This window comes from Sardina pilchardus, chromosome 5 (assembly GCF_963854185.1).
Source record: "Sardina pilchardus chromosome 5, fSarPil1.1, whole genome shotgun sequence".
NCBI classification, from domain to species: Eukaryota; Metazoa; Chordata; class Actinopteri; order Clupeiformes; family Clupeidae; genus Sardina; species Sardina pilchardus.
The window spans coordinates 16,498,927-16,511,695 of NC_084998.1; the positions used below are offsets into that span (position 1 = coordinate 16,498,927).

Sequence of the window (12,769 nt, forward strand, 5' to 3'; positions counted from 1 at the left end):
CTAAAATAATTTGTTTTGAGAAAATTGATCACAGCTCTGTGGTGATTCATCGATGAAAAGCGAGAACTACTTCAACCACTGCAGAGTAAGTGGCAACCACTATACCATCTACCAAATGGGCTTCCTGTGCCCTGCAACACACAAATGAATAGCTGAGGTATTGAATTAGAAATACATTGTACCCATTGGAATGAGTTAGCCCACCATACAAATGTGTGCAACACAATACAAATATATCGATCATTTCATGGATTAAAGCAAAACCAAAAGTATAACAAATACACTGTAACAAGATTATCAGAAGCTGTGTTTCTATGTTTACGTACATATACCAATACAAAAACAATCCTACCTTTATACATATTCTTTCTTATTATTATTATGATTCTATAAATAAAATATATTTAATAAACAGATTATAGTTGTGGTACATAATAAGGGTCTGGATAGATTCCCTTGGGAGAGGAGTGGGAGGGGGTCCGGTACTGAGAGGGGCCGGGTTTCCTAGATTCGTTAAGAAGCTCTTAAGTGCTAAGAACTTCTTAGGAGCGCTCTAAGAACGTTCCAAAATCGCCCCTAAGAAGTTCTTAAGCACTTAAGAGCTTCTTAACAAATCTGGGAAACGTGGCCAAGATCAGTTGAAGGCGGGGTTGCGTGCGCCAGACACGGACAGGGCAGTGGGCGGAGGCTTCCTGCCTTTGAGCAGCGTGAGGGACAGGATGAAGAAGCAGGCGCTCATGACCGCCAGGATGATGATGCCCGAGATCAGGGCACTGGTCACGGAGTCGGGCCGCAGCAGAGGGCTGTTCAACTGGGCTGCCACGCGGTGAAGCACAAACAAAAACAGTCACATTGCAGTCACAGAGATTCAAATGGACAGTTTTGAAAATGCATTTTCTATAACATACAGATTTGATATATGTTTGATATATTTCATATGTATCATAGATATCCTGTCTTCTGATATATGATGAATTATACCCTGAGCGTAGTGATGTTATTCATAAACATGTCATCTATCTCATACTGTTCAGATGTGCCTGCTGTCTTTTTACAGTATCGTGGTGAACCTGCTATAATCATCTCTGAGGGTCCTGGAGTATGACCTTTCAATTAAATAATTATGGCATTGATCCTTAGGTTACAGATGAGGGCCTGGTTTCCCAGATTCGTTAAGAAGCTTTTAAGTGCTTAGAACTTCTTAGGGGCGTTCTTAGAACATTCTTGGAGCACTCCTAAGAAGTTCTTAGCACTTAAAAGAGCTTCTTAGCGAAACTGGGAAAACTGGCCGAGATGTCTGGATTGATTGTGTATGGTGTATGGTTTATGTGTATGGGTTTATAGTACTGTTCAGGAAGCTTCATGATAGAGGAAATAAATACTTAATACTTCACATTTCATTTCAAGTTTAGGTGCAAAGACTCAAAGAGCAGGTCTTACCAAGCTGAGAGTTGTTCATTGGAGTTTCCTCTGTAAAGTAAGAACAGCATAGGCTATTACACACCATTAGGTTACAACTCTACTAAAAAAGTATCATTGCTATAGCAGTAAAAGTGCATAATGGATCATGTTAAGCATGAGGGAAGTTCATGGTAATCCTGACTGTGAAGTGTGACATACCACTCCGGGTGATGATGGGTCCAGCTGTTATGACTGCGTTCCCAGAGGCTGCGCCAGATTCACCTTGTTCCGACACATCTCGCCTCTTTTTCCTACCACAGATCTGGTTCAGGAGAATATCATGTGGTCAGTATTGATCATTTCAGTGAAATACCTTACACAGGGCAGCAGTTTTTATATGTAACATGAATGAGACCTGCATTCAGCTGCAACATTACCGGCATGAGCATTGGGCAGTCGTCGGCACGACACAGCTTGGTGACACAGTGCAGGAAAACGGTGGACATCTTCTGGTTCTTGTGTTTGACAAAACGGAAGACCTCGAACGAGAAGCGCCCCATCTGGCTCTTGCCGTTCTCAAACACGGTTGTCTGTGGGTCTTTGTCACAACTGTCTCCCAAGCAAAAAGACACACAAAGAAATCCGGATATGATGGACATTCAAAACACACACACACACACACACAGAGAGAAAGAGACAGAGGGAGACTTTGGAAGAAGAAGAAAAACAGAAGCTCATTGTCCAAAGATGGTTCAAGAGATTTCAGACAGATCTTTTGAAATGATGTGGAATTACCCAAAGAACAGGTCATAGCGCAAGTCATCATTAGGGTTCCCAGAGGGAGTTGTGTAACAGTAGTCCATCAGAACATTCCATCTGTGGGGGGAAGCCACAGGTTTGGGTCATTAAAACAGGAGCACTTGAATGGGGATCGTCCACCACAAAGCTAACATTTTTTTCCATTATTACCCTGCACTGGCGCCTCGGTCACTAACAAGGCCACTATTGAGTTCCTCATGATTTTCTCCATGCCTATACAACTCTAAGAGGATTTCCCCCCCCTAATATCACCATGTGCTTTTGGTAAATGTCAATTTCCTTAGCATCTAGATGATTTTGCCTGCCTTATAGCTTCGAACATTTTCATGCTTGCAATACTTCCATATTTCAATATCTGCAGACATCTCATTTTAGAATCTAAATTATTAGTGAATTTAGGATCACTGTTTGAGAATCATGCTTTACCTTCTGTCTAAATTGGTTGCCCTTACAGCGGCAAACACTCGTGTCTTTAAAGTAAGGCCTGCCATGGGTATGGCCAGCTGCTGCACGTAGGACGAGTCCTGGAAAGGTAACATTCACAGGTTACAAGCAAGCATTGTTATGCATGATTTCTTCCCTCACAAGTGCGTTTGATACTGTTATGGTTATGGTAGAGGGCTATTTCTGTAAACGGTTTCAAATTATTCAAAAACAAAGTTGAAACCAGTATAAATACATGAAGAAAATGTGTCAGAGATTTACATTGTCACCTTAGAGTACAACGAAACCATGCAAGAGAATGATTCAGAAACAAAAGAGAAAGCAGGATGATGAAAATGCAGGCCTAAAACTTGTGTCAGATTAACTCTCTCCTCTCCCCTGAGAAGATAATAACAGATTTGACTGTTCTTATCGAGTTCACTAGAGTGACGTGTCATTATCTTTACTTACATTGTAGAGGAGTAGACTCAAAGTGCTGACAAAAGTACCATTGCTATCCTTCACTGATATCGCTGCAGCCGACCTTCAGAAAGAAGAACCATCAGACATTATAATAATCATCATTCATCATTCTATGTTGTATCATGCAATCCCATGCAAAAATGTATACATGACATGACTGTTTGACATTTACAATACCATTACCAAGTGTTTGAAATAAAAGGCTAGTGATTTCTCATATTCTACCTTGTGTTAGATGAGAATATAACAGTTAGACATGCACTCCTTAGATAATAGGCCGTAATTTCAGGTCATTTCAGCCTCAGCATAGAGAGGTACTTACGAGGCCAGCTGTGTGTTGTTCACCAGGTACTCCAGAGGGTAACTGCAGCTGAACTTGTACAGCAGCCCTGGCAAATAGCTGATGATAGTCGGTGGGTCAGGCGTGTCAATGTACCCTGAAATATTACCAATCTGCACCAGGGACAGGTTCCCATAGGCATTCGCTCCCTGAGCTGAGGAGACCTACAAGGACACACAGAGAGAGAGAGAGAGAGAGAGAGAGACATCATCCATGAATGGCCACCTAATCGAAGCTCCAGCATTCCTCGATAACATCATCCTCAGCTCTTACCATTGAGCTAATGTGCCTGTACCCTACTAATCCCTTTATCACCGCATCACCACTGTGTCCAACCCCATCATCCAACCCAAACAGATTCAATTCCCTCTCTCTCTCTCTCTCTCTCTCTCTCTCTCTCTCTCTCTCTCTCTCTCTCTCGGTAAAAGAAACAGCACAAATCCCCGCATCCTGAAAAGAGCTTAAAAGGCAGACTGTTTGGTTCCCCCAGCCCAATCCTGACATCAGTATAACTTTACAAAGTCTTCCACTCTTCGTGACTATAGTTGCTTCTCTGGGGAAAAGCGAAGCGATGTTCTGTCCAACATGAGCTGACATAATACAGAGGTCATCGAGGGCACTTGAATGCCCCCCCCCCCTCCCCCCTCTATAGCTTGTGAAAGCCTCCTACCACCAGAGCGTTGCCACAGGACTCCAGTGTACTAAGGCTGATGCTGAAGAGCACCACCGTAGGGAAGGTGTTGTTGTTGATGAAGCCTCGGCAGTGGGCATCGCCATGGCGACCGTTCAGTGCCAGGTCCGTGTCGGTGTAGCCCGAGAAGAGCACGGGGCAGAAATTGATCTTCAGCGTGATTGTCTGCACGCCGCAGTACACGCTTATGTCTCGCTCGGCTGCAGAGGGGGGCAGAGAAAAGCGTTGTCTTTGCGGAAAATGTTTTTTTGTGGAAGTTGCCACTGTGTCTCAACAACCTCTTGAATAGATTTAGAAAGCAAAAAAGCTGTTTTACCTGGGAAACGACTGTGGAAGTTGGCATCACAGTTGAAACCATTGAACTGTGCAGTGACTGAAAGTGCCTTACTTATGAGCAAAAGACTCAAACATATTCGTTCCATCTCAGCACCTGATGGAAAATGGTGTTGACAAGGCATCATGAATGACTCATGAGGAATGTATTACCAGATTTAACAGTGATAAAGAAACTAACCTCTTTCAACACTTCATAAGTATCATAAGCTATTCAAAGAGGCACAGGGTGCTGTAAATGGTATTAGTCAATGTTCTGCTGGTATGAAATGATTGTCGATAATGTTAATAAAAGTATTCAATCAAAGTAGAACTAAAAAAAAGTTTACAAATACTAGAGGGCCTTCACAGGGCCTTTCTGCTGAAATAAGACTAATGCAATCTAATCCCTCATATTATAATAGTTAGCAGCACCTCTGCATTACGGTGCTTGGGTCCCTCTGTCTTACCGCTGGCCTAGGTCCTTAGGTCCTCCATTTGAGACTCACCCGGTTCCCTGGTAGCCAACGAATCAGCGGTACTCCATGTGCTCCGGACTGCTGCATGTGGTCAACTGGAGAGAGCCTCATCTCCGCGAGACACCCAGAAACATAGGTCCGATCTGCGCAGAAAAAAATGAAACATAAGAGATTCATTATTTGAACACGTCAACAAAAAAGGGCTGTCCAGGGGAACATGGGAAAGTCCATCAATTCCTGAATGTGTTCTACAAATCCTTTCACGGGCCCCGAAACATGAGCAGGTTTTGAAGTTTCCCACTCATATCCTTTCTGCTTGATCTGCCTCTGTCAGCGCGCACAAACGGCTCGACGCCGCATGAGGTCCACGCTGAGGGAATTATCTTTTCATCGGTTTCTGGAGTGGGCCCGCTCGCTGACTGAGGTGGCCTTTCTGTCTGCCTGCCAGCCCAAGCACGGAGCCAAACCCTCGGCCGTGCCCGGGATCGTCTGGCCGCTTCCACCGGCCACTTTGTGTGTCGACCGCTCCGTCAGCACGTCCACGCTCTGGCCTCCCGTGGCCGAGGCAGCCAGCCTTCCACCTGTCCCGCCACTGATCTCTCAACTTTGACTCTTGGTGTGTCCTGGCTTCAGGAAGAGAGGCCATAAGCAGCACTCTTCACCTTTTTAGGGGATTAACGCCACCATAAAAATCATATGTATGGGAAAGTCTGGTGTAAGAAACACAGATGAAAGACTAGTTAAAGCTTCTGGTATATCACAAGCTCGCAGCCTTTGTTGTTCAAATGAAATATATAGTCCTATAACATTTCTCCACAGTCATTGTGCTTTATGATAATATGCATAAAGTTCGACCTGAGGCCTTTAACATGTTTGCTTCTACAGTATCTCAAGTCAATCTCATATTTGCACTATACTGCATCAGTTGTGCTAGAGACATAAATAGTGCTTTCAATTTGTTGGTATATACTGTATCTCAAACAGTTTATCCTTGACGTAAATCATAGCTACAAGGTTTTGGTTTGATTTTCCGAATCCAGCCTTACCTTGGGGAGACACTCTGACAATCACATCCAGTGCTGATGAGAGGGCAGATCCACTACATCCCTTGTCCCCTGTACAAGTAATGTACAAGTATTTAGTGGTTAGTGTTAATTCAGTGCTATTTCTGTGCAGCCCAATTTCTGACCCGAGCACAGCTGAAGGACTATTTCTCTGTGCTTCGAACCAGAAATCATTGTAAACGGTGCAGCGGTGTCCGCTAATATACCCTGTCTTGGAGATTAGTCAGGTGTGCTGGATTATGCACTGCACAGAGAGAGGAGAGGAAAAGAAAAGGGCTCAAATTCTATGGCTTTATACGAATGAATACCGAAAACAAAACTGTTGGTGGCATATAGTGTGGCAATTCAGAGATACAGATAGGCATCTCAGCGTGTAGGACTCCAACAGATGTCATTCATTCATTTTTCACAGTTCCATTTCTCCATATGCCAAGCAAAAGTGTGTACCAGTGTTCCACCTGATAGCCATTGTGGTCAGTGGTGAAACCCTATTCAGTACAGTTAAAATGTCTATTTAACCTTATATAACGGGCAGTGTAATCACTTGATTCACCGTTGGCATCGGCTGCCACCGTACGGCCCTGTCAGAGTAATTTGTTCATTATAAATGGCCAAACATCAAAGCGCACTGATGAAAATATCCATTATTCAGATTCACATTTGTGGTCTCTGGACAACAACAAAAGGTTAATGATTGCTTTGAAGAATATGTTTAAAAAAATAGTACAAACATCATGTGAGAATTTGAAACGCAATCTATAAATAAACTGTTATAACAATCTTGTAATGGCTGTGAATGAAGTGCAGCAAACATTCTCAATATGCCAAATTATTTGGTGCGTCACTTTTTTGGTTTTACCAAGTTGGCACATTATGAAACTGTCTGAGTTTCCAAAAAGCACTGTTGGCCAAGGAGACCTTCACAATCTATTTTACCGAAGGAATTCCATGATGGGTTCATTACAGGTATATGGAGAATAACAATATTAGATTACTCTGAGCAGTGTTTTAAACAATCATAGCATCTGTTCTTTGAGCCACGTAAGATGTGAACATCCTTTGTCTTCTGTGAAATCAATATATAGTATAAGAACACACAATTTATAGCAGGGTACAAGTAATTGCTTTCTTTTGCTGGATGAAAGGACATACCCTTTGACTATTGTTGAGTTAAATGTCATCACTTGGCATGTGTACAAAATCATTCTCAATACATCAGCCCCTGGGTCCCAAAAGACTTCATGGTTCAGCGATCGCCTTTATTGGTAGTAGGACAGTGAATTCTCCCTGTAAGAAAAATGATCAAGAATGGAAATTTACTAGATGGCAGATTATTCACTATGGATTTATGAACTTCATTCACTTGTTTGTCATTACAGCAAAGTTAAAATGTGTGATTGAATTTTAAGTATTAAAGTTAAACAAAGACCATAACATAACGCAAAAGACCAAAGTAATGAAAGCAAAATTCTGAGTTTACAAACAGGGGTGAAGTGAAATACAAGGATGCATGTGTGAGAAATAAATCCAATAAATCAGTAAATTAATAATAATAATAAAAAAAACAGGCAGTTCTCCCCTCCAAAAAATTAACAAAAAAGCAGGTTTGGCTATTGAAACATACAGTATGAAAAGAAAAAAAAACTTTAGGTCTGTGTGCGGTCCTAAGTGAATTCATTAGAGGAATTTGTGAATGGGCCCAAATTATCCCAACTCAGCCTGTTACAAACAGGCAAAAGAGGGGGCTGATGAGTGACGCAGGGGGAGCGCTGGGGGCTCAAGGGCCCATCTCTCCTCCCCATCTCAATGGCTCCTGACAGACATGGAAGAGGGCCTCTTTTGGAGGACAAGTGCTGTCCATCACTGCGGCGGCCATGCTTGTGTCACGCACGACCAGCACAACTCTCTGTCCGTCAAATCGCTGTCACTGTCAAATCACATTTGTGTGGCCTCAAGATTTTCCTCTGACTAAGCCAAAAAATGAAGCAAGCATAACACAGATAGATGCGCGCATCCACAGAAAACACCATAAGACACCACATCCTCCTTGAGGAAGGGATCAGGTAGCTATAAGCACTGTATAGGAAATGAAATTGAGCTGCACCTAGTGCTATGAGGATCCTTTTACACTTCCCTCCCTTCTCGTGACCCATTTGGCAGACATTTGGAAATCATCAGATCATGTTGGCATATTTGGAGACTATACGATTTCTTATTACAGTGTATGGCCTACATTGTGCATTGTATTCATGTGTGTAGGCCTCCCTACATTAGCCCCTTTGTTTAAATAATTTCTTGATTTATACCATTTCCCATAACAAAATTGATCACACACTCATTTTAAATGACGAAATGTTTGATATTGTAAGTCTTTTTAGAAGTTTTTTTTTTTATCATTGTAATCATTGCAACTATAGGCATTTTTAAGGTAATTATTGATTGGTTGGTTGATTGATTGATTGATTGATAATGATTTATTCTTCTTCATAATGAAAAGCATTTTGATAGCTCAGCAAAATCAAATCAAATAGACAGCCCCAATTAATTGTTACATCACACACTGAGACAGATTCCGGGATCGGGAGAGCGGGAAGAAGTGTACGGACGGCAATGAACACCATTGTCTTGTGAGAGAAGAGCCTTTGTGGCGCTGGGCAGACAGGAGGCCCAACTCCAGGTCCCAGGCGGGAGGGGGAAACACACAGGATGCCGTATTGTTTATGTGTGAAATACAAACCACGAGTTATTCAGATCGGAAAAGAACACACCATTTCATAGTGATCGCCACATCAAGGGACCAGCCACTGATGGCTTGAAGGCCAAAGCATGTGTTGATGTTACTCAAAGTAATACAACACATTCAAAATAGACTTATAGACTTTGTGTTCAAAAAAATAATTCACTCATGTACATGTCAGAAAATCAATTAAAAAATCAGATGTACACATCGTTTGAGTCTGAATGTCAATCCAGGTAATAATCAGTCAGTTGAAATCTAAATTTTGCATTCCAAAGAGTCCTTTTCGTTCTGTCATATAGTTGTTATACATTATTTAAAGGCATTTTTAGTGATTTATGTAGAGCTGTGAGGCACTATTTCCTCATCAGTAATACTAATAACAGCGTACTGTCCCCTAGTGGAGACCTTTTCTAGGTCAGTGAGGTGATTCAACTACTGCATACAGGGCTGCAGTGGGAGGGAGAAATATCCTCACTCAAGGACGCCTTGATGTCACTATTTCAGCTGGAACAGGTGAATTTAATGTTTGAATAACGCAATTAGTTGAAACTGCATTACTTAGCCATTCTTGTGTTGCATGTGAGAGATAAATGGGAAGTTTGGAATGTTAGAAAATCACGGTTACAATCTTGGTTAACTAGAATGCCACATGCTCTAGAACAGAGGTTCTCAACCTTTCTGGGTCTAAAGCACATGCAAGGTCAAACCGACAAGGCACATTGATCGTTACTGATTCTGAAGCACCGCACACATAATTATAGGCTAGCAGGGGTGTTAATTTCATAACCCTGTTTAAAAGCACACAGAGTTCCTCAAAATTCCATGACACACTTTACCCTGCCTCATGGCACACGGGCAGACAGCCACTGCTCTCAAGAAGTTATTTGTTGTAGTACAGTGGGCAGCCACTAGAGGGAGAAAATACCAACCCCATCATCTCATGCACAAGGTGACACTTGGAAGAACAGCATAGCTCTCACCATTCCACTCCCCTAAAAGAGAGACATAGGGTCTCACTATGATCACATAGTCTTTGACAAAACATTTTTTCACAGTGTGAATTCTTAAATATAAAGTATTACTGTGTTGAAAGTAGTATCTCCAATGAATCTGGCCCCACGGTATGATTTTCCTAAAACTAGTCTGCTTATAAATCTGGTCACAACTCTCTCCACCAACTGTACAGTAGCTGGTATCAGACACACTGCAAGAAGAGAAAGAAGAGTTTCTCAGAAGGGTTTCTCAGAAGAGTTTCTGAGGGAATATTACATATGAACTAAACCAGCAGTGTTCAATCCACCACAGTAGAAAAAAAGTGAAATCAAGAGTGATGACTTCTTGGCATTGCCAGACCAACATTCCAAGTGTTTATTGGGGTCTTGAACCAATCTGATTTAAATTTGGGTTGGGATGTTTATCAACAATAAAGTGCAAAATACAGTCGCAATATTGTGAGTAACACACACACACTTGGAACCTGAAAATGTGGAATAATGTTCTGCAATATAGTCATAATAATAACAATAATAATCATGTCTTCAAATGCTCAATGCACAATGGATGAAAAATCAGCCCTCAATTAGGGTATGTAAAGTATTCACAATATTAGAAAGGACACTGGCTGCTACAGTGACTCCCTTCATTTCACTCTATAGTGTCAAGATAACTTATCCTCACAGACACCCCTGCAGGAACAGCTCAGCCCAAAGGAGCACACAAACGCATTGGAGGAAATGAACTCTATACATGACTGTTCTTAACTGCCCTGTACAGCTCTTAACACCATGTGTCAATGAGCGCAAAGGACTCTGCAATTATTCAAAGGGATGGCTGATGGGATTTTGGAATTGCATAATCCATCTTCCCACCTTATGACATGCATGAATCTAGATGCATATGAGTGTCTCAGCTGTCTCCTCTCCTTTCTTTCCTACCATGACTATGTAAGTAGAGCTGCTCTATTATGTGTTGAGGGAGAAAAAAAAATCCCCAACAGCAAGCCTGGAGCACTTCATACGTTGCTTCTAGGTGGCCACGGAGCTCTGTCTGTGTGTAGAGCTCTCCAAGAGAGCTTGGCTGATGAAGAAGTTCAACCTCCTCAGTCACCATCATGCCCCATCAGGAATAGTGTTATTGACTGCAGGGCTAGTGAGATAATGGTTCTCTTGTGTGACACTGGTGGTGAATGAACAAATTGAATAAGATGGAATGACGAGTACAGACACCGTTTGTTTTAGAGATCCATAATGAAACTTCTAATATTGTCACTTGCAGCTCACAACTTAGAGCTTACTTTGTGAAATGGTTCCAAATGTGTGTTTAGCTTAAATGGCAGTAGACACATGATCTTTGGGTTAATCCTCTTTTCAGCAAATATCGTTTTCTCTCAAATGCCTCACAGAAAGTTTCAAAGGTTCTGATGAAGTGGTTCGGGCATTATGAGCCTTATGCTGGTGAGTTCAGTCAAATTTCTTTACAAATACACTGAGGGAAGGTTTAGTGATTGGGTGCTATACAGTCTTGACTAGTTTTTATTATGAACTAGTATGTCAGTTTTATTGTATATCGGCCAGACTTTAAATGAAGTCTGGGAGTCCTGAACTGCAGCCGGATGACTTAGGCTACCTGTGATGTTGTTATAGAGGAAAAGGCACCCGTTTGAATAATACTAATACTGAGTAACAACTATTGAGTCATGTTACAACTATTTACCACTAGATGTCGCCCTTTTCCCAGTTTACCCAGAGCCGTGTGTAGATATACTCAATATGCGGCTCAGAGTTTACCCATGTTAAAAGGTTTTCCACTATTCCAATGAAGTATCGTTGTAGTCAAATTCTAAATTATTCCTTGTGATCTTCTAGCTGTTTGTTCTCTGTGTGCACTCAGAAAACTCATGTGGTGAAGTGTTCCTTGGCTCTGTAAATGGGAAACAAATAACATGGCTTGATTTGAGCAGTAGCCTACACTCAGCAGAGCCAATCAGTATTTGAGGGGAAAGGGAGGGAAGTGTGCAATTTGATTGGCTGTTCAGCTCAAATATCAACAACCTGTCACCATAATCATAGGCTGGCATTTAACTTGTTGAATTTGGAAATAAGTAGTCTACAGCTGGTAACCTAAAGGTTATTTTAGATAATGTTATTTACATAACATTAATTAACATGAGTTCGATACATACCACCATATTTAAGGTCATAAATTGAGAAGTTTTAGAACAGAGTTTTGAAAATCCGATAAATTGCCATGGTTAGAGTAGGCTAGCCTATAGGTTAGTGTCTTGAATTAAAGTGCTTGATCACAGTGTGACTGACATGACCCTCAGAAGCCTTTCGATTGAATTAGGCAGTGTGTGGTCTGTGGTCTAGGACTCCATGGCTAAATAGTTTGGTCTAAGCAGCCAAATGAAGCCTTTGTGACTATCTACAGAGATGTAGGCCTATTATCTTGCAACCATAAACAATACCAGTGGCATGAATAATAACTACAATTAACTTTATCAGGCTACAAAGCATGGCAAGAGCTGTGAACTTCCTCCTCCATGTCGGTCCAGGCCTAAAGAAGAGAAACTGTGCTTGGGAGATGTGGTCAACTCGTGAAACACACAGAAATATTTTTGGACAGGTGTATAAGTAGCCTATTGTTTTGCAAAAACAATTAGGCTAGGCATAAAGTTTTTTTATCATGAGATTCAGGCTATAAATAAAAGCAGTGCAGACTTTTTGATCTTATTCAGTTTAACGTTGGGCTGGTAAAGTGACCTATCCATCCTCACATTGATCCATAGCCATAGCCTACGCCAGCAACATTAAAATGTGAAGTTAGGCTACTGATCACACATCATTCATCACACATCATACATCATAGTGACACTAAACCCATAGTGTTGAACTCAGACAGTCAAACAAAGGGCAGCCCAAACTAGACAAAACTGAAAACTGACTCTTCAAAAACGAAAGCTGCTTATCTGTTCAAGTAGGAGTGCACTGTACGCCTACTCCATACATGCAGTGATAA

At 41.6% G+C, this 12,769-nt stretch overlaps 1 protein-coding gene and 1 long non-coding RNA gene across 2 annotated transcripts; both read right to left on the reverse strand.

The window, feature by feature from the left end:
• Nucleotides 1–634: 634 nt before the first annotated feature.
• Nucleotides 635–5,430, reverse strand: zpld1a (zona pellucida-like domain containing 1a). The gene is made up of 11 exons (XM_062535626.1): nt 4,979–5,430; nt 4,474–4,587; nt 4,137–4,357; nt 3,449–3,630; nt 3,115–3,187; nt 2,647–2,744; nt 2,197–2,277; nt 1,839–2,010; nt 1,621–1,723; nt 1,441–1,470; nt 635–816 (listed from the first exon to the last, which is right to left on the reverse strand). The coding sequence occupies exons 2-11, from the start codon at nt 4,577–4,579 to the stop codon at nt 635–637; spliced, it is 1,248 nt and encodes a 415-aa protein (XP_062391610.1). The 5' UTR covers nt 4,580–4,587; nt 4,979–5,430.
• Nucleotides 5,431–5,569: 139 nt separating this feature from the next.
• Nucleotides 5,570–7,250, reverse strand: LOC134080301 (uncharacterized). Its single transcript, XR_009939187.1, has 3 exons — nt 7,165–7,250; nt 5,995–6,063; nt 5,570–5,658 (listed from the first exon to the last, which is right to left on the reverse strand). It is a non-coding gene; the product is annotated as an uncharacterized LOC134080301 (long non-coding RNA).
• Between the last annotated feature and the right edge of the window lie 5,519 nt (nt 7,251–12,769).